Source organism: Cucurbita pepo, chromosome 15 (assembly GCF_057944985.1).
Source record: "Cucurbita pepo subsp. pepo isolate OVF chromosome 15, ASM5794498v1, whole genome shotgun sequence".
NCBI lineage: Eukaryota > Viridiplantae > Streptophyta > Magnoliopsida > Cucurbitales > Cucurbitaceae > Cucurbita > Cucurbita pepo.
The window spans coordinates 10170361-10198049 of record NC_141812.1 but is presented as its reverse complement, the minus strand read 5'-3'; the positions used below and the strand labels follow the sequence as shown (position 1 = coordinate 10198049).

Below are 27689 nucleotides of genomic sequence, written 5' to 3'. Positions count from 1 at the left end.
TTAAAAATATGGAGATTTGATGAAGTCCAAAGCAAAGAGGATGGCATTGCCGTCCCTGTTCGGTGGATTTGTTTGTTTGTTCATGGGATCTAAAGCTAGTGCTTGGTTGATTGATGGGGTTGAAGAAATTTTTAAATGCCTTTCAAGGAATATACAAATTTTGATGAGGAAATTTTAAGTTTTATTTAGTTCAACAATGGCAGAGAATAAATTGTAAGTTTGTTTCCATTTGGAGCAAGTTTAGAATAGCTTCTTAAGTTATTTTAGTGGACTTGTCTCGGAGGGATCGGGGGTGAAAATTTTATGTATAACCTAAATGGGAACGGGAAATATGATCCCGGCCTCATTTTCTTATATGGACAATGACATTCTTCAAAAATTAATTTTCATTAATACTTTTAATTTTTTTAAATTACAAAAATGACTTTACCGTTAGGATTGGATGAAATAGTTAGTACTGTAACTAAAAAAGTATTAAAGGTTTCCATCCAAGACGACGTATAAACTATAATTTCATTTCCAACGCTTATAAACAAAATCAAATAAGACTTTTAAAATAAAGTATTAGAGTTTCCTTCAAAACTATAATCTATTCCCTAAGGCTTATAAACAAAATCAAATAAGATAGATTACAGATTCAAAACTATAGATGGGAAATGAATGAATGTTATAACCTATAATTTACAGTATGGCACAGACTATACTACTGATGCTGGAACCAGCATGGATCATTGAGAAGATCTCTCCCCCCTCTTCCATTCCAAGTGTAAACATCCTTACCAGATCGTCGAGCAGCTCGGGTTCGCAGCAGCTGAGGGGAGGACACGATCTCTCGAGTCGTGACAAGACCATGATCGATGTGCCAATTCGTCCACATTGTACTGATCCTTTCCATATGAGTATATTTTCGGTTTTGCATTTAAGGCCATTGCCTTTCAAATTGCATTCACAACAGAGTAGGTTCATCCTTCAGTGTAATGTGAATTGCTTATGGTGATCAGATGTTCTTCAATGCCTTTCATTGAATCCCCAGTAATATACCATGCCACAGATCCTGCAAAGACAGGTATAACTTATGGGTTGTGCAAGTTCTATGAAACATTAACCACAGCCAGATTAAACAAGTATATAATGCTGATATTCATTCAGCAGGATTCAAAGTTCTCTTATGCCCATTGGACCCCTTTTTGTCAAGGTAAGACTTGGATATAGGACCCTACTTTTACCAAATGATATCATATAAAAGACGGTTGAAGAACAGATCAAAGATTCAAATACGCGAAATAGATGTCCTGAACCCTTCCTGATTCTATAATGTGAGATCCCACGTTGATCCCACGTCGATTGGAGAGGGGAACAAAACATTACTTATAAGAGTGAAAACCTCTCCCTATCAAACGCATTTTAAAAATCTTGAGGGAAAGCTTAAAGAGGACAAAATATACTAGCGGTCGGTTTGGACTATTATAAATAGTATCAGAGCTAGACACTGGGCGGTGTGCCAGCGAGGGCGCTGGCCCCCAAGAGAGGTGGATTGTGAGATCTCACCTTGGTTAGAGAGGAGAACGAAGCATTACTTACAAAAGTGTAAAAATCTCTCTCTATCAGACGCGTTTTAAAAATCTTGAGGGGAAGCCTAAAAGAGAAAACCTAAAGTGGACAATATCTACTAGTGGTGGGCTTGGGTGGTTACATATAAGGTTTAAACGAGTATGCAGGATCGCCATCGTGCAATAATTGGTTAGATATCAAACCATACTAAGATTTCTCAACTGATGGGCAACAGGGATAAGTAAAAAGAGATGTTCAGAAGTCATACCTTGCGTGGAGACTGGTTGTTGTTCTCTGGTTGAATGAAGAATAATAGTTCCAGAAAGGACAGTAATGAATCCACATAATTCAGAAACTATGGTGTTTGCATTCTGGCCTGACCAGTCCTGCGGCATAGACCGACGTAACTGATTTAGATTCGTCGTTCTACAATTGAATAGATGTAATACTCGAGATCGGAAAAGCTATATGGTTAAGTAACTTACCTTAAACATGATAGCACTAGCAATGATAGTCAATGTCGTGAACATGGCATAGTATACAGGAGATACGAGGGCTGCATTGAATGTATCCAAGGCCTGAAACAAAAAAAGATCACATCAGTAACATTAATATACAGTCTCGTTCAACCATTGTTCAAGCATTTGTGTGAGATTCCACATCAGTTGGAGAGGGGAACGAAGCATTCTTTAAAAAAGTGTGAAAACCTCTCCCTAGCAGACGCATTTTAAAATCGTGAGACTGACAGCAATACACAACGAGTCAAAGCGGACAATATCTGCTAGCGGTGGGTTTGAGCCGTTACAAATGATATCAAGGCCAAACACCAGGCGGTGTGCCAACGAGGACGCTAGGCCTCGAAAAGGGGTAGATTATGAGATCTCACATCGGACGGAAAGGAGAACAAAGCATTTTTTATAAGAGTACGGAAACCTCTCCATATCACATGCATTTTAAAAACCGTGAGGCTGACAATGATACATAACCGGGCAAAGTGAAAATATTTGCTAGTCATGGGTTTGGGCCTTTCAAATTTGCTTAAGAAATGGATAGGAAACAACTGTGCCCACCATAGTAATATGACACCAACCTTATTCAAGTAGTTTAGTTGTGTGATGACACAGACTACTGCAACTGTGACAAACAGCCAAGTTTGTGGGTAAGCTACCTGGCTTACCCCTTCAAGTGTAAGCCTTATCGCTATTCCAATAGCTTTAATACTCATAACCTGAATTAACCACAAACGTTCAGAAAATTGCAATTCAAGTAATAGTTCTAAAATAGTTTGATCTAGCAGAAATGGCATAATTACCGTCAATGAACCCATTAAAGAACAGATTCCCAAGTAGACCAGTATGTTTACATGCCCATAGCGAGGCTCAAAATACAACATGAGAGCCAATACTAACGAAGCTATAGTAGCAATGTAGACTAGAAAAGCTGTCCAAGGATTAAGAAAAACATATATTAAGTACAAAATTTGATGATATTTCATTCAATGAACTTCATAAGAATCAACTCTTACCTGGTTGGGTAGCTAAATCCCAAATTTCTTGTACAGAATCAGGAGTATGTTCCTGAGGTGCATGGATAACTATTATAACTGATCCTACAATACAAGATAAGCACCCTAACACACCCATTTTCTGTAGCCTCTCCTTCAACAAGAAGTGGGCTAGAACAGCACTGCCCAAATAGAAAAAGGAAATGTGAGATCCTCCATGAACTCATGAACAAATAGTACAATAACCTCAAGACAAGGAACTTGCCTGATAATAATGCTCAGTGCACCAAGGGGTGTGACTAAAACTGCTGGGGCATAAATATAAGCTATAAAGTTTGCAATCTCTCCAATAATCACTATTTAGGAAGAAGAAAACTCAGGATCAAGATCAACTTCATATTTTTGCCAATAATGATCAGACATAAATAGTATTATTATACATACTTGTGACCATTCCTGCCCACCAAAGTGGCTCTAACAGGTATGTATATCCGCCAACACCTGTATTAAGAATGAGACTATAAGCACCAACCAGAATTAGAGCATGAACATTGCCTAGAAGACTCTTGAATTACGTCCACTAGAGGAGAAAAAACAAATTCATTAATCAAAGATCTTTTACATTTTCAGTTCATAATGAACTCTATTTAATGCTTAACGCTTGCCCAGTAACATACTAGTTTGCAAAGAACTTCAAATCCAAACCCCTTAAAGCTAGAGATTCCATCCGTTTAGAAGCTCAATTGCCCTGTGTTCCATGATCCATTCTTGAATAAATGCCACCCAAGTATAGACAGATCAAGAACAAAAGTCCACTCGGTAGAACAATTCAAAATCGGTAAATCAAGCATTTCATAATCGGTAGAACAATTCAACGAGAAAGCAAAACCAAAACCAAGAGACAAAAATTTCATTCGTGAGTAATAATCACAGACCTGCTCTCGCCCCTGTGGCTCCGGCACGCTTGAGTCCCTTCTTCTTCAAGATAAAACTCGAACCAATAAACGCACTCGACGCCATAGCCAGAACCAGACCCTTCGTATTCTCCGAAATCGTCATCTCTCCCTCTCTCTTTACACACTCAGACAATAGGTTTCTCAGAGATTAAATCAAAAAGTACCCACAAAAACTCCCGCCCGAATCGGATCGCACTCCAAAATTCAAACAAGCCGCAAAAGAAAACAAAAACAGCACAAATCAATCATAAATCTAGTCGCCCAATGAAAGAGAATTATGGGGCCACTAATACAAAACCAAATTCCCGCCAAAAAGAAGATCACGAGTTCCAAAAAATGAAAGAAGAAAGGCAATGGATCGCCGGAAGTAAGAAATTCCGGTGAGAAAAAGAGATGAAGAGATCTGAGAAATACTTCTCGACGTAACGCACTGCCGTCGTCGTCTTGTCGGAACTTTTCTAATGGGCGGAAGGCTTCCTTTCCTTTTTTATTTTTCATTGTTTCAACATAAATATAGCAATACGTGTCGGCTACGTACTGGTTATATTTTAATCCCAATCATAAATTAATTAATAAATTAATAAATACACGTTTTGCTTTTTTCTTTTGGAAAAAAAAAAAATAAATAATTAGCAGGTTGGGAATTAAAAAAATAAAAATAAAATATATATATATATATATATGAATAGGATTCTAGGAATAATTTTTATTCAACGATTCATTTAATATTAAAAAATTATTAGAATCGAGGGATGATAGTAATATTTTTTATATTTGTATCTTATATTTTTCTCGACTTATTTATAATTTTTTTTTATAGATCCTAAATTGATTTGCGTAGCCATGTATCCCTCTTTATGTGCGGTATATGTGTTCCGTGACCCTTTGTAAATGAGAGTAATCATTAGAAGATAAAAGAATAATTAAAAAATGTTTAAAATAATTAATAGTTACTACATATACTAATAAGATATAATAATTGATTGTATTTGACTTGGAGCAGCAATTAATCTTTTCTTTGGTGGAAGGAATGTTTATATTTTCTTCAAATTTAAATAAGATCTTTTAATTAATTGTCTAAACAATAAAGTTGGTGAAAACAATAGGAAAAAAGAATTGTTGTCGAAAATATTGTATTATTATGCTACTTTATTTTTTATTATTATTATTTTTTTTTGGGTAGGAATATTTTATCCTTTATATTATATATTTTAAAAAATGTTCGATACGTTAAACAAATACGACTCTCCACACAATGACAAAAAAGGAAAAGGAGTCGAGGCTCCTCGAAAGCATAGTAAAAAATGACGAAGACTCCAAAAGAAAAAATGAGTCAAGGTTCGATTAGGGGGAGACAGGTGTTGAATGAAAGTCTCACGTCAGCTAATTTAGAGAATGATCATGTGTTTATAATAAAAAAATACTATCTCCTTGGTACGAGGCCTTTTTGGACTTTAGGCTTCTAATCAACTAATACTGTCTCCATTGATATGAAACATTTTGGGAGGCCCAAAACAAAGCCACGAAAGCTTACTTATACTCAAAGTGGACAATATCATACCATTGTAAAGAGTCATGTTCGTCTAACACTATATTTTAATAATTTAATATATAACAATTTAGGACCTTAGAGTACATAATTTTAATTATTTTTCTCAATACTATTTAAATCCAAAATATTAAAAGCATGTGGATTGATTTTTTTTATAGCTAAAAAAAACATTAGCATCCATTTAGTTTTTCAAAAAAATTATTTTATTGTTGAAATTTAAAAACAAATTAATCGTTTAAATTTAAAATAGACTTATTCAAATGGCATTAGTCAATAATAACATCAAACCCACTTGAATTAAAAAATAAAAATAACAATAACCCTCAAAGAACTTTCATTAAGAAATTTATGAATTTTCAAAAATTTAAAAAATAAAATAAAAGCTCAAATTTTGGTCTAAATTTGTCGAAACTTTTTTTAAATATTATAGGCAGCAGACGCGTCTTGTAAATTCAAATTTTCAAACATTCAAATATTTAATTAAAATTTGTTTAAAAAAAAAAAAAAATTCCGCCACCACCACATGCATAAATAATAATAATATATATATATATATATATATATATATATATATATATATATATATATATATATATATTGGTTAATTTAGGAAAATTAAAACAACCCTCAGATCCCAAAATCTGGATCTCGGTTCCTTCCCAACTCCACCGGAATCCAAAAAGATAAACCATAAAATATTCCCCCACCGCCTGCTTTTTCAATGAACATAGTTAATAATTTTCCAAAAACAAGCTTAGATCGACGCCAGATCTTTCAAAACCAAACCATGGCAATAGAAACAAAGAAAAACTATACTTCCATGGACCAGATTTTACGCTCGCCTATTTCCATCTTGAACAGAGCAAAATCAACCCAATCTAATACCAATTCCACGCAATCAGAGTAACATCCGGTTTAAACTAGCATAAAAGATCGGATGAATATTTATAGATGCAAATAGTTGAACACAGGGACCAGGGATTTATGAGGTAGAGCGCTAAAGACAGCCATATTATTGAAGGTTTTTGGTTTGAACAACCAATTATGTCTAGGAACCACCGCAGAACCACCACTAATTAAGGTAGAACGGCAGTGGCGCGTTACTCAAGCAGTAGCAGCATAAACCTATGACCCATAGACTAAGAAGAGACTCGCACTGACGTACATTCGCATCAATTTAAACAACATACGCAAATAGGAAATCATCATAGATACCATTTCGGCAGGGCAGCCGACGGTAGAGTGAGTGCGTCCGCCAATCTAAGAGAGTTGGCCACAATCGGCAATCACAACCGGTTTCTTAGTCCTTCCAGAGTCCGATCCGACCTTCTCGATGGCCCTTACCACATCCATGCCCTCAACGACACGACCGAACACAACGTGCGCACCATCGAGCCAATCGGTCTTATCAGTACAAATGAAGAACTGAGATCCGTTGGTTCCAGGTCCAGCATTCGCCATGGACAAAATGCCAGGACCGGTGTGTTTCTTAATGAAGTTCTCGTCGGCGAACTTCGCGCCGTAGATCGACTCACCTCCGGTACCATTTCCAGCGGTGAAATCGCCTCCCTGGCACATGAAATTAGGGATCACACGGTGAAACAACGAGCCTTTGTAATGAAGTGGCTTGCCGCTCCTGCCGACTCCCTTCTCGCCAGTGCACAGTGCACGGAAGTTCTCAGCGGTGCGGGGAGTGACGTCGGCATAAAGCTCCATCACGATCCGGCCGGCCGGTTGGCCGCCGACCGTCATGTCGAAGTAAACTTTAGGGTTTGGCATTCTTGATCTTTTTCTCCTCTTCAGGTCCCTAAATTTCTCAGCGTAGAAGAAGAAGACCCGTGATTATTGGATTCGGCGGGGCAAGCACTTTATATAGCGGTCAAGCTTCGTGTGTATATATGAAAACTCGATAACCACCGTTGGATCTAAGACACGTGGTGTAATCTATGTGCTATAAGTCTAACCATGGTTAGGTCAAAAAACATCCTGGTTTACCATGGTTAATTTCGCTATCAATGATTATCGCTTAAGAATCTAGAGAGTATTTCACTTTCACAGGATTTTTCCAATAAAAAAAATTAAAAGGCATAATTAAATAATTTAAATTTTATAGAGATAGAAATTAAATTGAAAAATTCTAATACATTAACATAATTTTACTCCGTCATTTGTTTTACTTATATCTATATCAACAGATGTACCTTCTTTTTCGGTGGCTAAATTAGAGAGACTCAAAATTCAAACATGTGTTGGCTCGGGTGACCTGAATTTTTTTTTAGAAAGAACGTGAGTAAGAACAAAACATGTTAAACAAACACTGCTCGTTTGTGAAGATAGTTGTCACTTTCAAGAGTAAGGCAAAACCGGTCGAACCAAATTTTACACCATATTGTAGGGTCCACGAAAGAAAACCGTTCTTATTCCAAAACACGGAGGCCAATCACTCTAAAAAAAATAAAAAGAAAATAAAAAGAATATTTGATCCTACGAGTGTAGACCATGGCTTTTCCTTTTGGGAAGAGCTATCATTTGGGTATCCATAAAAGAAGGGCAATTGACATTGAGAAATAAAAGATACTTGAGGCATTTAATTTTTAAAGTTTTTCATTTTGAATGAAATATGATTCTTCTAAAAAAAAAAAGTACGATGTGATTGGGGGATCAAACTATAGTTGAAATGATAGTTTTACACTCATCTATCTCCGTTTTTATCCTTTCAACTACACGTTGTTAATTTTTTGTTCCTTTGTTTACGACTTATTTTGTAATCCCCATCGAGAAACATGGACAAATTTGAATCTATGACGTCAAAAATATCTAGACTTGCCATGTACTAAGTATCATGTAGAGTAATGTCACTTCGCCCACCCTATCTATTTGCATGTTGGCTAGGGACTTATCTATGTGATTCGCTATGCTTGCTTGTTGCGGCGATCGATGGGACGGACTCTAGTAGCTTGCTTTCATTTCTTAGCACCAAGCCATGGTTTTCCTTCCCCCCAACTTTTTACAAGCCATGCTAGTGAGCAATTCAATCAATTCTCCGATTGTCGTCTCCTCGTAAAATCATGAAAGATACCAACCAAGACCTCACATGGGGCAATTTAACGAGGAAAACACGCATGTCTAACAGTTTTATAGCGAAATTGTAACAGCCCAATCTCACCGCCAGTAGATATTGTCCGCTTTAGATTTTTTCTTTAGGACTGTCCCTCAAAGTTTTTGGACTTTCCCTTATGGGCTTCCCCATTACACTGTCTACTAGAGAGAGGCTTCTACACCCTTATAAGAAATGTTTTGTTCCCCTCTCCAACCGATTTGGGATCTCACAGTCCACCCCTCTTAGGGGCCAGCATCCTCGCTGGCACACCGTCTGGTGTCTTACTCTGATATTATCCGCTTTAGGCTTTTCCTTTCGAGCTTTCCCTCGAGGCTTTTTTGGTTTTGGCTTCCCCGTTACGCGCCTACTAATGAGAGGTTTCCACATCCTTATAAGGAATGTTTTGTTCCCTTCTCCAACCGATGTATTAACTCACAAAAACTATTCATCGTTCAACATCTAGACGTCGATGAGCAGAACTTTCCCATGAAGTAGAGGTAAAAGAAATCAAAAGGAAATGAGGCCTGCATACCCCATGTCATTGGTGATTCAACAAAGTTTCAACTATGATAATCATGTGCTTCAATGAAATTTTTCTAGATTTAAAAAACTGTATCGTTACTAACTTAAGTTCAGATTGGCATTAAGAAACAGATAATGCGAAGAATTCCTTACAAAACTAGTCAACCTTGACTCTCTCCTGAAATCTTCAACTGCCTAATGTGGGTTGCAGGAATCTGCACATTGTCAGTGTACTATGCAACTGGGATGGAGACGAGTCGTCATTAGTTCTTTTTCTTCGACTTGCTGGACGATCGAGTGAATGCAGTTCCCTAAGTATCAGAGGAGACAAGATTGCAAAAGATATCAGCAGCAGTTTTGAGATTTTCTCAAGACATGTATGAATTTCAGGAACAAAAACAAACCTGAAGCCACTCATCCATAGAGGTGTCAATGGTTTTTGTGCCAACTTCAACCTTGGAAGCAACTCTCTTGGGTTTCTGATACAAGGAATTGCATAGAATTTTATGTCAAAAGTATTTATATCTCTAGAAATGTCTAAAATTAGATAAGATGCACGTCTTGCAGCTCCGCCTTTCTCATACTCCACATATTAACGCGAGAGGATTCGGTATGAAGGCAAGGAACATGGTTTTTAATAAAAGAAACGGCGGCCGGTAAACACTTGTAAACCAGTTCAGATTACATATTTGATGAAAAAATTGCACGCCCTGATGCTGGGACAATAAGTAAACACCCACTATTCGAATGCATAGTCATCATCAAATGAAGACAAGAAAGATCTATACCTTGGAGAGTTTTTGCTGTATTTGACCATGAATCCACAAGCCAAGCAGAACGAGAAGGGCGATTCCAAGAGTAACTAAAAACACAGTCTCCATGCTAATGAGACCACTGGCTTCAACGACTTCGATAGTACCATTAAAGAAGACGCTTTGGTATGCGGTCTGGTCTATTTCGTAAAAGATGGTGCCCACTAGATCAAAGTTTCCAGGCTGCAGATCAGGAATATGTTAAGTTAATTTCATTTTATAGATTTTTCGAACTACAAAATTGATACAGAAAAGCAGGTTGGTAAGTACATAAACTGAAAATTCATATTGCGAGGACAAGGAACTGCTATAATAACGATGATGAATATACCTGCAAAAACTTGCTGACAGCAAATATGTATGGGTAAGAAGCTTGGGCTGATGGTGGCACCGTTGCGTTGTGGAAAACCTACAAGTATAATAAGGAAGATGATATAAGTTAAAATTATCGAGCTGAAGTTAATCGAAAGAGAAGCTGTGTTAAGAAAAGTGAAAATATAACTGGAAGTTCATAACTGGTCTTTATAACCAAAGAAAGATAGGCTTGTACTAAAATACAATATTAATAAATCAGAGAGGAATTTGAACTTCAGTTGTAAATTATGTAGCATTATCTTGATGAGAGAGGGAATAGTTATTCAACAGATACGAATCAAACCAATAGCAGCATGATATCCAGCAATGAATATCCTAAAGAGAGTTTCTATTGACATGCAAAACATATTAAAAGAAAGTTTGCACTGACCAATAACAGTCTAAAAGAAGAAAAGAACACGAGACAAACTCTATATTCATTACATACAACTAAATTAATGATGTCCAAACACCAATGAGCCAAACTCAAAGAATTCTAGGTGGTCTTGATGTCTTCTTCGAGGAGATTACCAAGTTCTCCAATCTCCACAAGAAATTTGTGAGATCCCACATCGTTTGGGGAGGAGAATGAAGCCTTCTTTATAAGGGCGTGGAAACCTCTCTCTCGCAGTCACATATTAAAACCTTAAAGGAAAGCCCGAAAAGGAAAGCTCAAAGAGGACAATATATTGTTAGCAGTGGGCTTGAGCCATTACAAATGGTATCAGAGCCAAACATCGAGCGATGTGCCAGCAAGGAGGCTGAGCCCCGAATGGGAGTGGACACGAGGCGGTGTGCCAACAAGGATGCTGGGCCCCAAAGAGTGTGGATTGGGGGTCCCACATCAATTGGAGAAGGGAACGAGTGCCAGTGAGGACGCTGGGCCCCGAAGGAGGGTAAATTGTGAGACCCCACAACCTCTTCCTAGCAGACGTGTTTTAAAAACCTTAAGGGGAAGCTCGAAAGAAAAATCCCAAAGAGGACAATACCTGGCTAACGGTGGGTTTGGGTTGTTACAAATTTAATGAAACTCATGATCTTAAAATCAAAATACATAACACATATTTCATAAACAAGTTAGTGAAACTAAATCTTCCCAACACAACAAATCTCCTCTGTAAAATTTGGCATTTAACTGATTGAGATCAAAACACAGGCAAATCAAATTGTGGTACAATGCTGAAATCATTAAATATAATAGAGAACGATGAGATCATACAACAACTCTATCTAGTAATCACATTGTTCTTGTCAGGATGTTTTACCTGTCCAGTAAGGTTTTGAATCAACATATGATGATCAAAAGTGTAGTGAACACTGGCCTTAATAGCTATAATATTCAAGCTCGATTCCCCTGGATTAACAAATAACAGTCGAGGATATTATTGACTAATAAGATTTTGGATCAATGGTAAGCCATAAAAGGTTTAATGAATGCTGGCCTTATTTTCTTTGTTATTACATTCAAGCATGACTCCCAGTTGAACAAAGTTCAATTAAAGAAGTGAATGTACTACAGTCAAGAACATAATCTCAGATGAAAACCCACTTTGCCAACAGAGAAAAGAAATTAAAAAGAACAGATTGAAGTTAGTTTACCATCATTTTTCACTCCGGCGAGTAGTTCAGTCTCTTCACCAGCAGGCACAACTGCAATGGAAGGCATGAAATTCAATGTCAATAATAGATATCATAAAAGTATGACTATCAAAGAAAAAACACTTACTGCGTGCACTGTTTTTTGGAAAAACGCAGACAGTATCAACTCCTGGAGCAGGGCCGAAGTTCACTTCTCCAAAATCCTGAGAATCTTCTTCGCCCACAATCCCAATATCACTAGCTTCTTCAACAGCCTCAGATGATTCACCATCAGAGTCCGATTGACATGTAGCAGCTGTTAAGCAAGTAAACAACAAAGCAAATGTAAAATGACCCGCTAAAACAATGAAATCCAATGCACTCAAAGCCAGATTTAATATAGATTCCTAATGATCATTTCATTCATAAAATTTTCGATAACGATCCCTCAGCATAGTCAACCTCAATCCTCAAACGAATGATTAATTAATCAATTAAGTTCATTTCACCATCAAAATAAGTGATAGAGCAACTAAATACTAGTCGGAAAAGACACGATCCAACGTAAAATGAACAATCTGAACTCCCTCCCTCCGATCCACCAGAGAAACAATCAAACCCCTCAAAGTCAAAGATCCAGAAGCCAATAAAACAGAAAATTACCATCATAAACCCTACACGCACAACAAGATCGAAAATCTAATAAAACAGAGTAATAATTCCAAAAGACCAATCCGCAAGACCCAAATGATGGAAAAACGTGTAGATCTAAGATTGGAAAAAGAGCAAACCTTGGAGAAAGGGAGACACGAGAAGAAGAAGGGCGAGGAAGAAAACTCTGAAGGTTTTCATGGCGACAATGGCGAATCGAACGGAGAGCGTAGATTGAGGAAATTCCGATTAGAGAGAGAAAGGGAGAGACGACCAAGCTTCGATTTTCGAGGGTCAAACTTGGGGATCTATGAGCGACTTTTATTTGGGAATCGAGAAGAGAACCCGTTTTCCCCTAATTTCCCAATATATATACATATTTATTTATTATTTATTTTTTTTTAAATTAAACCTACAAAAATAATTTCTTCATTTTGTAATATACTTTTTAAATATATTTTATAATTCAATAAATAAAAAAATAGCACTCTTAAAATTTTGTTTATTTCACAAATTATTTTTTTAAAAGTATTTTCATTGATTAATTTATTAATAACATTTTGTTAAAAAAAAAAAAGAGTAGCTCTAAATACGGTGAAGACGATGCATTAAATCATACCTTTCGTGAATGATGATGTCATCATAGAAGAATTAGCGTGTCTAGAGCTACTCGAATTTTTATGCTCTTTTTTACCAAATTGATCCGTAAAAACTAAATAGCTTCTAAAGTGAGTACTCATTTCCCTCCCGCAATGGTAAGCTCAATGAAGCAAAATATCGTCATCCTACTACATGTGCAATGTTTTTTTAGCTCGAGTCATATTGTCTACTTTAAGTATAAGCTCTCCTAGATGTACACGGAAGAAGAGTCTCGCGTTGGCCAATGAGATGATCATGGGTTTATAAGTAAGAATTATATATCTATTGGTATACGCCTCTTGGAATTCATGAAAGCTTATGCTCAAAGTGGACAAAATCATAGAATTATAGAAGTCTGTGGTTCGAAACAATCCCGTTCGAGTGTGCTCGGGAAAGCGTCGAAATAGGGTTTCTTAAGAGGGAGTTCTTTGTGTAAGTCCATAAACAGAGCATAGTGGCCTAAGCTGACTTCGAATCAGCATAAACCATGAAAACAAGACACACATGTTTCTTGAAATCCCCATTTAATTCATGGTGTTTTTTGTCTTTGTTTTTGCAAACTTCCAATCCCAACCGGCATCTGCAGCTGAAACACGACAAGCATCATCTTCCAAACATCTACTGTCGCCTGCTGCAATGGAGCTCCGACCACGACACTTGGGCTGTCCAAAGGTTAGACCGACCAATCGATGTTTCCTAGAATATCTTGTTTGAATATAAGCTTTTGGATAAGATGGGGATGGAGTTTTAACCCATGTGGGGTTAGGGTAAGGCTTCTTCTTCTTTAGACAAACAAAATGTCAAATGGGTCATGGTTTGATTTGGGTTCAGACAAACAAAATGGAAGCAAGCCCTTCTCCTTCAGTTCTTTGTTTGTTCTTGGTAGCTATGTGCTGTTATTTGGCAGGCATCTTTCTAGCTTTCTTTGGATTCAATTTTCTGGGAGTAATATGCCTTTCTTTTTGCTGTCTATTCATAACCTATGTCTTGATCCATGTCTTTGTGCTGCAGATTGTTATGATCCCTTGGATCCTAATGGAAACGTTACGATTACTTACGATATTCGAACTTGGACGACTCATGGATACGTGGTGAGTTTAATGTTTGTGCTTAGCTTGCAAAGTGTATTTAAAACGCGTTTGTTAGGAAGAAGTTTTCACACCCTTATTAAGAATGCTTAGTTCTCCTCCCCAACTGATGTGGGACCCTTCAATCCACACCCTTCGAGGTTTAGCGTCCTTGCTGGCACACTGTCTTGTGTCCACCCCCTTCGAGGCTCAACCTCCTTGTTGGTACATCGTCCAGTGCCTGGCTCTAATACCATTTGTAAGAGTCCAAGCCTACCGCTAGCAGATATTGTCCTCTTTAGGCTTTCCGTTTTAAGCTTCTCCTCAAGGTTTTTAAAACACGTCTGTCAGGGAGAGGTTTCCACAGCCTTATAAAAAATGCTTTGTTCTCCTTCCCAACCGATGTGGTATCTCATAATCCACTCCCCTTCGGGACCCAGTGTCCTCGCTGACACTTGTTCCCTTCTCCAATCAATGTGGGACCCTCCAATCCACCCCTTCGGGCCCAATGTCCTTTCTGACACACCGCCTCATGTCCACCCCCTTTTGAGGCTCAACCTCCTCGCTGGCACATCGCTTGAGGCTTTGATACCATTCGTAAAAGACCAAGGCTACCATTAATAGATATTGTCCTCTTTGGGCTATCCCTTTTGAGCTTCCACTCAAGGTTTTTAAAACGCGTCTGCTAGAGAAAGATTTTCACACCCTTATAAGGAATGGTTCGTTCTCCTCCCCAACCGATGTGGGATCTCATAATCCACTCCCCTTCAGGACCCAGTATCCTCGCTGACACTCATTCCCTTCTTCAATCGATGTGGGAGCCCCCAACCACTCCTTCGGGCCCAACGTTCTTGCTGACACACTGCCTCATGTCCACCCCCCTTCGAGGCTCAAACTCCTCAATGGCACATCGCTTGGGGCTCTAATACCATTTGTAATAGACCAAACCCACCACTAGCCGATATTGTCCTCTTTGGACTTTCCCTTTTGAGCTTCCCTTCAAGGTTTTTAGAACGCATCTGGTAGGGAAAGGTTTTCACACCCTTATAAGGAATGCTTCGTTCCCCTCTCCAACCGACGTGGGATCTCACATCCAATATTGTTGGAACTACTAAACCAACAGAGTTATAAGTTCGAATTAACGTTCTTGAGCGTAATTACAACAATACCTATCATTCAAGTTAGTTTGTGCAATTTTCACTAGTTTTCATCATTTGGGTTTATTTGAAAGATAGGAAAGGAAAGCTATGAACTTTCTCACCAACATGTCATTCTCAGGGGAGGGTCACTGTCCAAAACTACTATCAATTCCGACACGTGGAGAAGCCGGGTTGGAAGCTGGGGTGGACATGGACGAGGGGTGAAGTCATCTGGTCAATGAGTGGAGCTTTTGCAACTGAACAAGGGAATTGCTCGTTGTTTAAGTTTGACACTCCACATTCCTGTGAAGGGAGCCCTGTCATTCTTGATCTCATGCCGGAGGCATCGCCCGAAAACCGATCGGAGGGTTGCTGCCGCGGTGGGGTTCTTTCTGCTTGGGCTGTGGACCCTTCCAAGTCTTTCACTTCGTTTGAAATTTCAGTTGGGAGTATGGATGAAGATGGCCATGAGCAACCACCGGCCAATGTTACTCTCATGGCGCCTGGTCTTGGTTACACTTGCAGCCCATTTTTGGACGCTCATCCGACCGTTTCTTCTGTCATTGATGGCAAAAGACAAGTTCAGGTTTTTAGTAAGTACTTTAAATGAATATACATTGCCTTTTGGCTCTGGAAATTGCCCAAGTGCCCAAAAGAATGGCACAGTCTGCTGATTCCATGTTTTAATCTTACTCTTATATGCTACGCGATCGCTTTCCTGATATCAAATTCATAGTTTTTTGGAGTCTATTCTTGTAACGGTCCTAGCTCACTGCTGGCCGATATTGTCCACTTTGGGGTTTCCTTTCAGGATTTTGAAACGGTCTGCTAGGGAGAGGTTTTCACACCCTTACACAAGGAAAAGTCCAAAGAGGACAATATCTGCTAGCGGTGGGATTGGGCTGTTACAAATGATATCAGAGCTAGACATTGGGCAGTGTGCCAGCAAGGACGCTGGCCCCCAAGAGGAGTTGGATTGTGGGAGGTCCCACATTGATTGGAGAAGGGAACTAGTGCCAGCGAGGACACTGGGCCCAGATTGATTGTAACGACCCAGATCCACCGCTAGCAGATATTGTCCTCTTTGGGCTTTCCCTTTCGGGCTTGCCCTCAAGGCTTTAAAACACGTCTGTTAGGGGAAGGTTTCCACACCCTTATAAATGGTGGTTTGTTCTCCTTCCCAACCAATGTGGGACATCATAGGGAGGTCCCACATTGATTGGAGAAAGGAACTAGCGCCAGCGAGGACACTGGGCCCTGAAGAGGGGTGAATTGTAAGATCCCACATTGGTTGGGGAGGAGAACAAAACATTCCTTATAAGGGTGTGGAAACCTCTTCCTAATAGACTCGTTTTAAAAACCTTGAGGGAAAGCCTAAAAGAGAAAGCACAAAGAGATATTCGAGAAGAATATCTGCTAGTTGTGGGCTTGGACTCAGGCTTATTATAAGCAAAAGTCGACGACCCATAGAATGTTTAAAGGCTTGCAAAGGGACCTGAATGACCTGTGATCTCTTACTAGATTTCATGTTTCTCTTTAGACTTTGTGTATGAAGCTGTTTTGTCAAAAAAAAGAAAAACCCATCTCTTTTTCTTGGAGAAAACTTCGACCAAAACCTTAAAAGCAGAAGCTTGACTACTGGTTTTTTGCAGGAACATGGAAGTCAACATGTACTTACTCCATGTTTGTGGCGAACAAGACACCACTCTGTTGTGTCTCACTCTCAACATTTTACAATCCCTCCATCACACCCTGCCCTACATGCAGCTGTGGTTGCAGAAAAGCAGACAAAAGCTCTGTTCAGTGTACAAGGTATTTGCTATCTCGTTTTTAGCTGCCATGCTTTATCAGTAGCATACTTGAAAGTATACCATATGATCTAACACCTGGTGTGAGATCTTATATTAGTTGGAGAGGGGAACGAAGCATACTTTATAAGGGTATGGAAACCTCTCTCTATTAGACGTGTTCTAAAATTTTGAGAGAAAGTCCAAAGAGGACAATATCTGCTAACAGTGGGCTTGGGTTATTACAAATGATGGTAGAGCTAGGCACCGAACAATGTGTTAGCGAGGATGCTGGGCACCAAGGGGGTGGATTGTGAGATCCCACATTGGTTGGAGAGGGGAACGAAGCATTCCTTATAAGGGTGTAGAAAATTCTCTCTAGTAGACGCGTTTTAAAACCTTGAGAGAAAGTCCAAAGAGGACAATATCTGCTAGCGGTGGACTTGGACAGTTACAAATAGCATCAGAGCTAGGCACTGAACGGTGTGTCAGCGAGGATGCTGGGCCCTAAAGAAGTGGATTGTGAGATCTCACATTGGTTGTAGAGGGGAACGAAGCATTCCTTATAAGGGTGTGGAAACCTCTCCCAAGTAGACGCGTTTTAAAACCTTGAGAGAAAGCCCAAAGAGGACAATATCTACTAGCGGTGGACTTGGCCTATTACAAGTAGTATCAGAATTAGGCACTGAATGGTGTGTCAGCGAGGATGTTGGGCCCTAAAAGGGTGGATTGTGAGATCCCACATTGGTTGTAGAGGGGAACGAAGCATCCTTTATAAGGGTGTGGAAACCTCTCCCTAATAAACGTGTTTTAAAACCTTGAGGGAATACTCAAAGAGGACAATACTTGCTAGCGGTCCAATGTTTTAAGAGAATGCTTGGGAATATGTGGTCACAACGAGTGCACGGGCGAACTCTGGCAGCATTGTATATCGGTACTATATTACGGTTGTTACGAGTGTTGTGTAGATACCCAAGCAAACCGCCCTATTCGTTTTCGACTCTTACATTTTCTTGTAACAAGCTATCATGTTTCTCTCTAACACCAGAGAAGAATACCAGTTATCGACCACGGATTCTTCTAACGATCTCGCCGCAGTACAGTGCTCGGATCACATGTGCCCGGTTCGGGTGCATTGGCACGTTATGACGAACTATATCGACCATTGGAGGGTGAAACTCACAGTTTCCAACTACAACTACAACAGAAACTACTCAAACTGGAACATCCTAGTACAGCATCCAGGCTTCAAACAATCAACAGAAGCGTTTAGTTTCAATAGCTCACAACTTCCATCCTTCAGATTTGGAGGTACATTACATATTTCTTCTTCTGCAACGTTTTGACACGGTTAAACGACATTATCAAACCGGTCGAAGCAATGCTTTGACACGGATTTTGTAACAACCCAGATCCACCGCTAGCCGATATTGTCCTCTTTAGGCTTTTCCTTTCAGGCTTCCCCTCAAGACTTTAAAACGCGTTTACTAGTGGAAGGTTTCCACACCCTTATAAAGGTTGTTTCGTTCTCCTCTCCAACCAATGTGGGACTCTCACAATCCACCCCCCTTCAAGGTTCAGCGTTCTTGCTGACATTCTTTCCTTTCTCCAATCAATGTGGGACCCTCCGCCAAATTCACCCCCTTTTGGGGCCTAGTGTCCTTACTGGCACACCGTCTCGTGTCTACCCCCATTCGGGGACCAGTGAGAAGGCTGACACATCGTTCCGTGTCCGACTCTGATACCATTTGTAACGACCCAAATCCACCGCTAACAGATATTGTTCTCTTTGGGCTTTCCCTTTCGGGCTTGCCCTCAAGGCTTTAAAACGCGTCTGCTAGGGGAAGGTTTCCATACCCTTATAAATGGTGGTTTGTTCTCCTCCCCAACCAATGTGGGACATTACAATCCACCCCCTTTTGGGGCCTAGTGTCCTCGCTGGCACTCTTTCCTTCCTCTAATCGATGTGGGACCGCCCCCAAATCTACCCCCTTTGGCACCAGCATCCTTACTGGCACACCGCCTCGTGTCTACCCCCCTACGGGAAACAGCGAGAAGGCTGGCACATCGTCCGATATCTGGCTCTGATAGCATTTGTAACAACCCAAATCCACCGCTAGCAGATATTGTCCTCTTTGGATTTTCCCTTTCGGGCTTCCCCTCAAGGCTTTAAAACGCATCTGCTAGGGAAATGTTTCCACACCCGTTTCGTTCTCCTTCCCATCCAATGTGGGACTCTCACAGATTTGTCGTGTGTTTGCAGGCGAGTTGGCTGTCTTTTGGGGCATTGAGTATTACAACACAGAGCTTGTGCAATCCACTGATATCAACGTGGGGCATGTGACAACAGAGATTGTTCTTGAAAAAGACTTAGAATCATTCACATTAAGCAATGGTTGGGCGCTTCCAAGAAGAGTTTATTTCAATGGAGATTACTGTCAAATGCCTTTACCTGACACCTTCCCAATGCTACCAAATGGGAGTTCTAAGCAAACCCTCTCCATTCTCCTCTTTTTGGCCTTTTTGTTTTGGTGAAAGCATAGCTTGGGTTGATTGGAAGGTTGGCTATGCATTCTAAATGTTAAAAGATCTATCTTTTTCGCACGGGCTTCCTCTGCCATCACCATCCGACCTATTTAGTGAGTTCTCGTGGGAGTGGGTTGTGGATTGATAAATATTATGGCAAACCCAGATGAGGTATCATCTTGTTCGGGCTAGTTGTTAAATATTTATACTCGAGAAAGATAGAGCTATACTATTAACTGATCAAACCGACCCTTTTACTGTTGCTTTGAGTTTTTCTTGTTTTGGTTGAGGTAGACCAAATATAGAATGAAATACAAAAATACAAGATGGGTTCTGTTCCATACCTATGCTTACTCTCTCAAAGTATTGCAGGCTTTCAAGGTTTACACTTCGACCTAAAAAATGGCTTTCAGTAATGTAGAACTTAGGTCGATAAGGTCTCTCTTATCGACCGTAAATTTAAAAATTGTAGTAAAGTGTATAAATTACAATATTTGATTTAAACGTGTGACCTAATTATTTACAACCAACGTAAAATTAGGGTTAAAAGTGTAATTTCACCACTCCAATTAAATATCTTATATACCAAATCAATAATTTTCAATTCAACGTCAAGACAAAGTCCCATGTTTCAAGGTTTATGTGTCAATTGCCCTACGAGTCTCCACAACATTCCCACCAATCAAATATCTCCACGTGGCTGTGTTTAATTAGTTGCGCCCATACATTTAGAAACCCAATACCCAAGTTGGCCCAAAATCCCACATCCCATACTGGCTCCGTTTCATGCCTCATTTCATCCATCCGTATCCTAATTCCATTCGTTTAATATCCTGTGATGTCATTTTTAGTCTATTTGTAGGACTCCCTCCCAACAATCCTCCCCTCGAACAAAGTACACCATAGAGTCTCCCCTAAGGTCTACGTTGTCCTCGAACAACCTCCCCTTAATCAAGGCTCGACTATTTTCTCTGGAGCCCTCAAACAAAATACCATGTTAGGAATTACGTATCTCCACAATTGTATAATAATGTCCACTTTGAGTATAAACTCTCATGACTTTGCTTTGGGCTCTCCAAAAGGCCTCGTACCAATGGAGATATATCCCTCACTTATAAACCCATCATTCTGTAAATTAGCCAGCGTGTTGACTCTCTCCGGACAAGACATACTTAAATTTATTTAATTATAGATAATACTAAAATAATTTTATTATTATTATTATTATTATTATTTCCCATCAAACAGCCAAAATGAATTGAAACCACGAAAATCATTGGATATTGAAATTCCAAGTTTCAAATAACCGAAATCCCTAGCAAGAAGGGGAAGAGAATAAAAAGGCACCTCGCTTTTGAAACAGCCGCCGTTGAGGCTGTTTTACAGAGACTCTTTTGCCACGTTCTATACCATTTTCGCAAATTTTCTACCCATTAGTCGTTTGCAAGTCCCTTGATTGTCCTTTAAATTGCTAAATAGTCTCGGCCATTGATACCCAAGATCACCATGACTCTTCCCCAGGACATTCCGAGCTCTGCAGAGGATTACATGGATTCTCAGACTCACAGCAACCGCCCAATTTCATCTATTCTCATCATAATCGGTAATCCATCTTCGTATTTGAATGATTTTTTTGTATATACTTTATGTTTACTTTCTTAGTTGGGATTTCGACTGTTGGGTTGTGATTTGGCGATTCAGCTATGCAGACCGAAGCGCTTCCTTTGGTGGAGAAGTTTCAGCTTTCCGAAAATCATAACTCTGTGTAAGTTTTTTTGTTCAACCTTGATGCTCTGACTTGCTAGTCTTGCTAGTGTTCTATCCTGAGGATTGTTGGGAGAGGAGTCCCGACTAACTAAGAGATTGATCATGAGTATCAAAACCGTGATTTCTAATAGGGTATCAGAGTCATGCCCTTAACTTAACCATGTCAATAGAATTTTTGAATGTCGAACAAAGTTGTGAGCCTTTAAGGTGTAGTCAAAAGTGACTCAAGTGTTGAACAAAGGGTTACTTTGTTCGAGGGCTCCAAAGAAGGAGTCGAGCTTGATTAAGGGGAGGCTTCGAGGGCTCCGTAGGCCTCAGGAGAGGCTCTATGGTGTACTTTGTTCGAGGGGAGGATTGTTGAAGATTGTTGGGAGAGGAATCCCACGTCGGCTAATTAAGGGGTTGATCATGAGTTTATAAGTAAGGAATACATTTCCATTGGTACGAGGCCGTTTGGGAAAACCAAAAGCAAAACCATGAGAGCTTATGCTCAAAGTGGACAGAGAGTCGTGATTCTTACCTGAAGATTTTTCTTGGTTCTTGGTATGGTTTCGTTTTTCTTTTTATATCAAGTGCTTGATTGTGCAGGTTTCCAAAGGAGGTTCCGTGGGTTCGTTATCATGGGATGTACAAAGATCTTCAAATTAATTTAATTTGGCCTGGAAAGGATTCAGCATTGGGTATGGATAATTTATCACTTATCACCTTGTTTACTTTGATTCATATCTTTCAGTGGAGGATCTCCATGGACTACTAATGTTAACGACTTGTAATGCATTTCATAAACTGACCTTTACCATCCCCACAGGTTCTGTTCAAGCTCTGTTTGATAGACCTGATTACATTTAATCTCTGGCATGCCTTCTTTCTTTTGATAGTTGAGCTAGGTTTCTTTTTGTTTCCCTTTATTACATGATCTGGTTCAGATTGGCTAGCTATGGCTGCAACTTAGGTGCTTATTATGATCCTACCTATGAAGTACAGATATCAGGTTTAGTTTTTATGACGTCTTTGTGTACTCAACACTCCTTTACGTGCTGGATACTTGAACTATATCTTTAGTACTAGAGCGTTAACTTTTTAAAAAATAACGGTTCAAGCCTACCGCTAGTAGATATTGTCCTCTTTAGGCTTTCCCTTTTGGGCTTCCCTTCAAAGTTTTTTAAACGCGTCTGCTAGGGAGAATGTTTCGTTCACCTCTCCAACCGAGTGGGATCTCACAATGTATCCCCCTTCGGGGCCAGCGTCCGCGCTGACACTTGTTGCCCTCTCCAATCGACATGGATCACACAATCACTTGATATAATTATTGAATTGTTAACTTGGTTTTGGGTGTTTTTAGACATTGCTTCATTAGCATCATACAACCAGATTCGTTTCTTTCATCATTTTGGAATAATCATCTGTTGCTATATCCTTGTGTTTTGTGTGTTTCTGTTAGTTCCATGTTCTTCTTTGTTCTTCACGTTTTTTTTTTTTTTTTGATAATGTGTTCAAAATAGAAGTTACAATGTAAGCTATCTGTTTCTGAAGTTCAAGTTACCTCTCAGGAGTTGATAGTGTCGGCACGATTTCTGCTTCGCTCGTAACCTATGCTTCTATCCAAGCATTGCAACCAGACCTGATCATCAATGCAGGCACTGCTGGTGGTTTTAAGGTATGTGTATATCTTTGATAGCAATCTATTTTTAAGGCTTCAGTGTTATAACCATTTTTTTCTTCATCATGCATATATTGCTGCCTTGCTACACAGATTTGTTCTTTTAACCTTGATTCAAAGTTAAAAAAAGAGCATCAGACTAGTGTTTCCTTCATGGGACATGTTAATCTCTTTTTTGGGGTTTTCGTCGTCTTTCCTTTTGATCTTCTTTTTCTCCCCCTTGAAAACTATTTGTGACATTCAGCCCTCAATCTTAGTGATGTTAGTGATGTTGTAACAGCCAAAGCTCACCGCTAGCAGATATTATCCTCTATGGGGTTTCCCTTTCGGACTTTCTCTCAAGGTTTTTAAAACGCGTCTACTAGGGAGAAGTTTCCACACTCTTATAAAGAATGTTTCGTTCCCCCTCTCCAACCGATGTGGGATCTCACAATCCACCCTCATTTCAGAGCCCAGCGTCCTCGCTGACACTCGTTCCCCTCTCCAATCAATGTAGGATCTCACAGATGTCCTCTCCTTCTTCTTGTATATGTTTCCAAATCGTTGAATAGTGGTTGTGTTCCTCAATCCAACAATTGTTGAATCTTTTTAAAATTCTGGGATTTATTTTGTAGTTCAACCTACTAACAATTATGAAGGATTAAGATCACTCCTATTTGTGTTTGACTGATGATTGGGTTGCATGCTATCAGGCCAAAGGAGCTAGCATTGGCGATGTGTTTCTGGTATCTGAGTGTGCCTTCCATGACAGACGTATACCTATTCCAGTAAGTATTATTTTCTAGAGCTGAAGAGGCATAATGTATGCTTCAATTTGCAATTATCGTTGAACTTAACAGGTCGATCGTCTTTTCTTGTACGTCGTAATGGCATGTTTGTATGTACAAGTTGAGCACTTGTGCTGTGATTTGTGATAGTCTGATAGAGTATTAACAGCTTCAATTTTCCTGCTGCTTAATTCTGCCTCAAAGGATTCTTTCATCAGTAGATGATGTACTTTACAGGTTTTTGATTTATATGGAGTCGGATTGAAGCAAACACTGAAAACACCGAATCTTCTCGCGGGACTCGACCTAAAGGTGAATTTCTTTCACAAAGAATTAAATAGAGTTAACATTATGGTATATTTATTCTCTCTAAGTTGGATAATCCACAGCATTAGTTTGTTTTGGTACTGCGATGTTATTAGGTAGTCACTTCTGACCTTCAATGTGATGTAAGGGCTCCTAGTTTTCTTTGAAACGTATTTGAAGTTCCCGTTTCGAATAGCTTTCACGTCGATGATGAACCTGAAATGTTTCACCCATATGCATCATTACATGAATATAGATGTAAAGCAGAGCCAAGAAGTTAAATTTAAATTTGAAACTGCATGAAATCTTCCTGCTGTTTGAAACATTAGTTGAACATGTGCTACAAGAAGCATGCCACTGGCTTGATATGTTTTTTTTTATTACAAATTTTCAGTTTTCAATGTTATCAACTTCTATCTAAGTTGGAAAGAAGTCACTTTCATTGTCCATGAAGTGAAGCACTCTGAAAATGTCATGATGATCGAGTTTGCAGAATAATATATATTTGATCAGCTAAGTCATTTCGTTTCTTCTATCAGGTCGGAAAATTATCAACTGGTGACTCGCTGGACATGTCCGTGCAGGATGAAGCATCGATTATAGCTAACGATGCCACAGTTAAAGATATGGAGGTAGGTACCTGGAGTTAACAAAGGCTGATTGACACTGGCATGGATTTCTTTCACTTCCAAATTCCATCAAAGTCTCTTAACTCTTTGATTTTGAATTTCAGGGAGCAGCAGTTGCCTACGTTGCAGATATGTTCAAAGTTCCTGCAATATTTGTAAAAGCTGTAACTGATATCGTCGATGGCGAAAAACCAACTGCAGAAGAATTCTTGCAGAATTTAGCTACAGTTTCTGCTGCATTGGATGAAGCAGTGACACAAGTTATACATTTCATCAGTGGAAAGTGCATTCATGAACTGTAATTTACAAGAGTCGAATAATAACCAAGCATATATACTTTTGGAAATCATATTGTGTACTCTTTTTATTGTATGTTAAAATGTCTTTCGGCCTGCTCGAGCAAACAAATCGATGTAGCAAGTGAGATTTGTCTCTTTTTATATGTGCTTTCATGCACTGAGTATTTGTAAAGTGACTATGATGAGAATGGATATCAAACCATGTCGACTCAACTGGACTGCAAATGCACTAAATACACACTTTAACCAAATCTATACCTTACTAATATGCACAGCCTACATGAATCCCCTGCTTCTTAACTAATTACCATTCTAAAATCTTACCTTATTTTCAAATCACATGCCTTCCATTGTAGACTTTGAGCATTCAAACTGCCTTTCTAGGTGATGAACAGGTAGTGTCACTTTATTAATAGCTTTCTTGTCCCTGCAAACTGCAAAAAATTGTTTGATTCCCAAGTTTCTTTGAAAAGTTGGAAATGAAAGATATGAAAAACATAAATGGGGCACAAGAAGCCTACAAGGGAAAGGCCAACTCTGGTAGAGCTACGATCTTGGCACTTGGGAAGGCCTTCCCTCCCCAACTTGTCCCTCAAGACTACCTGGTCGATGGCTATTTCAAGGATACGAGCTGCGATGATTTAGACCTCAAGCAAAAGCTCACCCGACTCTGTAAGAACTTATTAATGCTAGAGCTTATAAAAACTTCTCATTTTAACTGAATTAACTGTCATCCTGTACTGTAAATCCATAGGCAAGACGACAACAGTCAAAACCAGATACGTGGTGATGTCAGAAGAGATACTGAAGAAGTACCCAGAGCTAGCAATGGAAGGCCAAGCAACCATAAAGCAGAGACTGGAGATATGCAACAAAGCTGTGACAGACATGGCCATTGAAGCCTCACAAGCTGCCATTAAGAACTGGGGAAGGCCAGTTTCAGACATAACCCACTTAGTCTATGTATCTTCAAGTGAAGCTCGCCTACCTGGTGGCGATCTCTTCCTAGCGAAGGGCCTTGGGCTCAGCCCTCACACCCAGAGACTCATGCTTTACTTCATGGGTTGCTCTGGAGGCGTGGCAGGCCTTAGAGTCGCCAAAGACTTAGCTGAAAACAACCCCGGAAGCCGAGTTCTGCTTGTCACCTCTGAAACCACCATTATTGGGTAACTCTTTAAACACTCGCCAAAGCTCATACTAGTTCTTCTGAGAATTTAAACATGAACGTCATTTTCTTTGCAGCTACAAGCCACCGAGTGCAAAACGGCCATACGATCTGGTAGGCGTGGCCTTATTTGGGGACGGTGCAGGGGCGATGCTAATTGGCACAGACCCTGTTTTCGGCATTGAACGGCCACTCTTTGAGCTCCACACAGCAACCCAGAAATTCATTCCAAACACCCAGAACATAATCGACGGGAGACTGTCGGAGGAGGGTATTAGCTTCACAATAGCAAGAGATCTCCCTCAGATAATCGAAGATAACATCGAAAATTTCTGTGAGGCATTTCTTCAAACACTTGGGCTGCAAGAAAAAGAATACAACAAAATGTTCTGGGCAGTACATCCAGGAGGGCCAGCGATACTGAGCAGGTTAGAGAAGAGACTCGAATTGTTACCTGAGAAGCTGACGGCGAGCCGGCGAGCTCTGATGGACTATGGAAATGCGAGCAGTAACACGATCGTGTACGTGCTGGAATACATGGTGGAAGAAAGCTTGAAGAAGAAGATGGGTGGTGGGGAAACTGAGGAATGGGGATTGATTCTGGCATTTGGACCTGGGATTTCGTTTGAAGGGATTCTGACGAGGAATCTCGCCGTCGGAGCATGATTTTCGTCTGGATTATCAGTCTGAAAATTTCGATTTCTGTTATACGCAGCTTTTCAGAAAGGTTAATGGAATGATTTGTTTGAGAATCATTTTGTGTTCATTTTTTTTTTTTTTTTTGTTTCTTCAAGCTATTTCCTCCTTCACTCACCTTTTCCTCTGCGAAAACTTGGAAATTGGACTGTTCTTCGATGCTGACGAATGTTTCATTTCATGAACTTCTCAAACTTTAATTTTTATAGAAATTAAATGTCTCTCTTACATGAAAAAAAAAACAAAAACAAAAAAAAAAAAAAAACAAAAAAACAAAAAATAAAGAGACTCTCCACTGGTATGATATTGTCCACAAGCTCTGATACCATATTAGATGGACACGACTAAGTTTAGGGCATAACTCTGATACCATGTTAGATGAACACGACTAAGTTTAGGGCATCACTCTAATATCATGTTAGATGAACACGACTCACCATGTTAGATGAATACGACTCTCCTATGATATTGTCCATTTTGAGTGTAAGCTCTCATCTTTGCTTTGGGCTTCCCAAATGACCTCATAGTACTAACAGAGAGAGTATTCTTTGTTTATAAATCCATAATCAATCGCTAAATGAGTCGATGACTTTCATCATCCAACCGTCTCTTCAAAATTAGATCAAAATCTTTTTAAAAAAATTAAATTTTACTAAATACAA

The 27689-nt window shown here is 39.4% G+C and overlaps 6 protein-coding genes and 1 long non-coding RNA gene across 8 annotated transcripts; 3 read left to right on the top strand and 4 right to left on the bottom strand.

Annotated features, from left to right (window-relative positions):
- Positions 1-494: 494 nt before the first annotated feature.
- LOC111811583 (putative magnesium transporter NIPA6) lies at positions 495-4505 on the bottom strand. 2 transcript variants are annotated; one of them, XM_023698508.2, is made up of 9 exons: positions 3991-4504; positions 3500-3556; positions 3321-3411; positions 3077-3237; positions 2864-2991; positions 2642-2779; positions 2037-2129; positions 1820-1937; positions 495-1054 (listed from the first exon to the last, which is right to left on the bottom strand). In XM_023698508.2, exons 1-9 carry the CDS (start codon positions 4112-4114, stop codon positions 963-965), a joined length of 1002 nt encoding a protein of 333 aa, XP_023554276.1. In that variant the 5' UTR covers positions 4115-4504; the 3' UTR covers positions 495-962. The 2 variants fall into 2 exon arrangements, with proteins under 2 accessions (XP_023554276.1, XP_086973923.1); XM_087117797.1 differs by having other exon boundaries at positions 2642-2991; positions 3991-4505.
- A 2048-nt stretch (positions 4506-6553) lies between these two features.
- On the bottom strand, positions 6554-7414 carry LOC111811195 (peptidyl-prolyl cis-trans isomerase 2-like). The gene has a single exon (XM_023697952.2). The coding sequence runs from the start codon at positions 7340-7342 to the stop codon at positions 6824-6826; it is 519 nt and encodes a 172-aa protein (XP_023553720.1). The 5' UTR covers positions 7343-7414; the 3' UTR covers positions 6554-6823.
- Positions 7415-9170: 1756 nt separating this feature from the next.
- LOC111811194 (translocon-associated protein subunit alpha) lies at positions 9171-12929 on the bottom strand. Its single transcript, XM_023697950.2, has 8 exons — positions 12721-12929; positions 12078-12245; positions 11951-12001; positions 11617-11705; positions 10329-10406; positions 9974-10180; positions 9590-9664; positions 9171-9496 (listed from the first exon to the last, which is right to left on the bottom strand). Exons 1-8 carry the CDS (start codon positions 12779-12781, stop codon positions 9449-9451), a joined length of 777 nt encoding a protein of 258 aa, XP_023553718.2. The 5' UTR covers positions 12782-12929; the 3' UTR covers positions 9171-9448.
- Positions 12930-13656: 727 nt separating this feature from the next.
- On the top strand, positions 13657-20103 carry LOC111776418 (COBRA-like protein 2). Its single transcript, XM_087117937.1, has 6 exons — positions 13657-13891; positions 14231-14310; positions 15565-16018; positions 17078-17237; positions 18261-18523; positions 19476-20103. Exons 3-6 carry the CDS (start codon positions 15664-15666, stop codon positions 19745-19747), a joined length of 1050 nt encoding a protein of 349 aa, XP_086974063.1. The 5' UTR covers positions 13657-13891; positions 14231-14310; positions 15565-15663; the 3' UTR covers positions 19748-20103.
- Positions 20104-21026: 923 nt separating this feature from the next.
- On the top strand, positions 21027-25379 carry LOC111811193 (5'-methylthioadenosine/S-adenosylhomocysteine nucleosidase). Its single transcript, XM_023697949.2, has 8 exons — positions 21027-21341; positions 21440-21503; positions 22094-22185; positions 23056-23162; positions 23858-23932; positions 24170-24244; positions 24778-24870; positions 24972-25379. The coding sequence occupies exons 1-8, from the start codon at positions 21245-21247 to the stop codon at positions 25167-25169; spliced, it is 801 nt and encodes a 266-aa protein (XP_023553717.2). The 5' UTR covers positions 21027-21244; the 3' UTR covers positions 25170-25379.
- LOC111811196 (uncharacterized) lies at positions 24095-25017 on the bottom strand. Its single transcript, XR_002817510.2, has 2 exons — positions 24879-25017; positions 24095-24454 (listed from the first exon to the last, which is right to left on the bottom strand). It is a non-coding gene; the product is annotated as an uncharacterized LOC111811196 (long non-coding RNA).
- A 220-nt stretch (positions 25380-25599) lies between the features above and the next one.
- On the top strand, positions 25600-27253 carry LOC111811190 (type III polyketide synthase B-like). Its single transcript, XM_023697946.2, has 3 exons — positions 25600-25838; positions 25921-26332; positions 26409-27253. The coding sequence occupies exons 1-3, from the start codon at positions 25646-25648 to the stop codon at positions 26995-26997; spliced, it is 1194 nt and encodes a 397-aa protein (XP_023553714.2). The 5' UTR covers positions 25600-25645; the 3' UTR covers positions 26998-27253.
- Positions 27254-27689: the final 436 nt, after the last annotated feature.

Coding starts and splice junctions, on each gene's coding strand:
- LOC111811583 (XM_087117797.1), bottom strand. CDS start 4,114: ATGACGATTTCGGAGAATACGAAGGGTCTGGTTCTGGCTATGGCGTCG. Junction 3,412..3,499: donor GTGGGCAGGAATGGTCACAA/GTATGTATAATA, acceptor CTTCCTAAATAG/TGATTATTGGAGAGATTGCA. Junction 2,992..3,076: donor GGATTTAGCTACCCAACCAG/GTAAGAGTTGAT, acceptor ATCCTTGGACAG/CTTTTCTAGTCTACATTGCT.
- LOC111811195 (XM_023697952.2), bottom strand. CDS start 7,342: ATGCCAAACCCTAAAGTTTACTTCGACATGACGGTCGGCGGCCAACCG.
- LOC111811194 (XM_023697950.2), bottom strand. CDS start 12,781: ATGAAAACCTTCAGAGTTTTCTTCCTCGCCCTTCTTCTTCTCGTGTCT. Junction 12,246..12,720: donor CGTGTCTCCCTTTCTCCAAG/GTTTGCTCTTTT, acceptor CTTGCTTAACAG/CTGCTACATGTCAATCGGAC. Junction 9,497..9,589: donor CTATGGATGAGTGGCTTCAG/GTTTGTTTTTGT, acceptor TCTGATACTTAG/GGAACTGCATTCACTCGATC.
- LOC111776418 (XM_087117937.1), top strand. CDS start 15,664: ATGAGTGGAGCTTTTGCAACTGAACAAGGGAATTGCTCGTTGTTTAAG. Junction 17,238..18,260: donor AGCTCTGTTCAGTGTACAAG/GTATTTGCTATC, acceptor CTCTAACACCAG/AGAAGAATACCAGTTATCGA. Junction 18,524..19,475: donor TCCATCCTTCAGATTTGGAG/GTACATTACATA, acceptor GTGTGTTTGCAG/GCGAGTTGGCTGTCTTTTGG.
- LOC111811193 (XM_023697949.2), top strand. CDS start 21,245: ATGACTCTTCCCCAGGACATTCCGAGCTCTGCAGAGGATTACATGGAT. Junction 21,342..21,439: donor ATCTATTCTCATCATAATCG/GTAATCCATCTT, acceptor TTGGCGATTCAG/CTATGCAGACCGAAGCGCTT. Junction 23,933..24,169: donor ACAGACGTATACCTATTCCA/GTAAGTATTATT, acceptor TGTACTTTACAG/GTTTTTGATTTATATGGAGT.
- LOC111811190 (XM_023697946.2), top strand. CDS start 25,646: ATGAAAGATATGAAAAACATAAATGGGGCACAAGAAGCCTACAAGGGA. Junction 25,839..25,920: donor GCAAAAGCTCACCCGACTCT/GTAAGAACTTAT, acceptor GTAAATCCATAG/GCAAGACGACAACAGTCAAA. Junction 26,333..26,408: donor TCTGAAACCACCATTATTGG/GTAACTCTTTAA, acceptor TTTTCTTTGCAG/CTACAAGCCACCGAGTGCAA.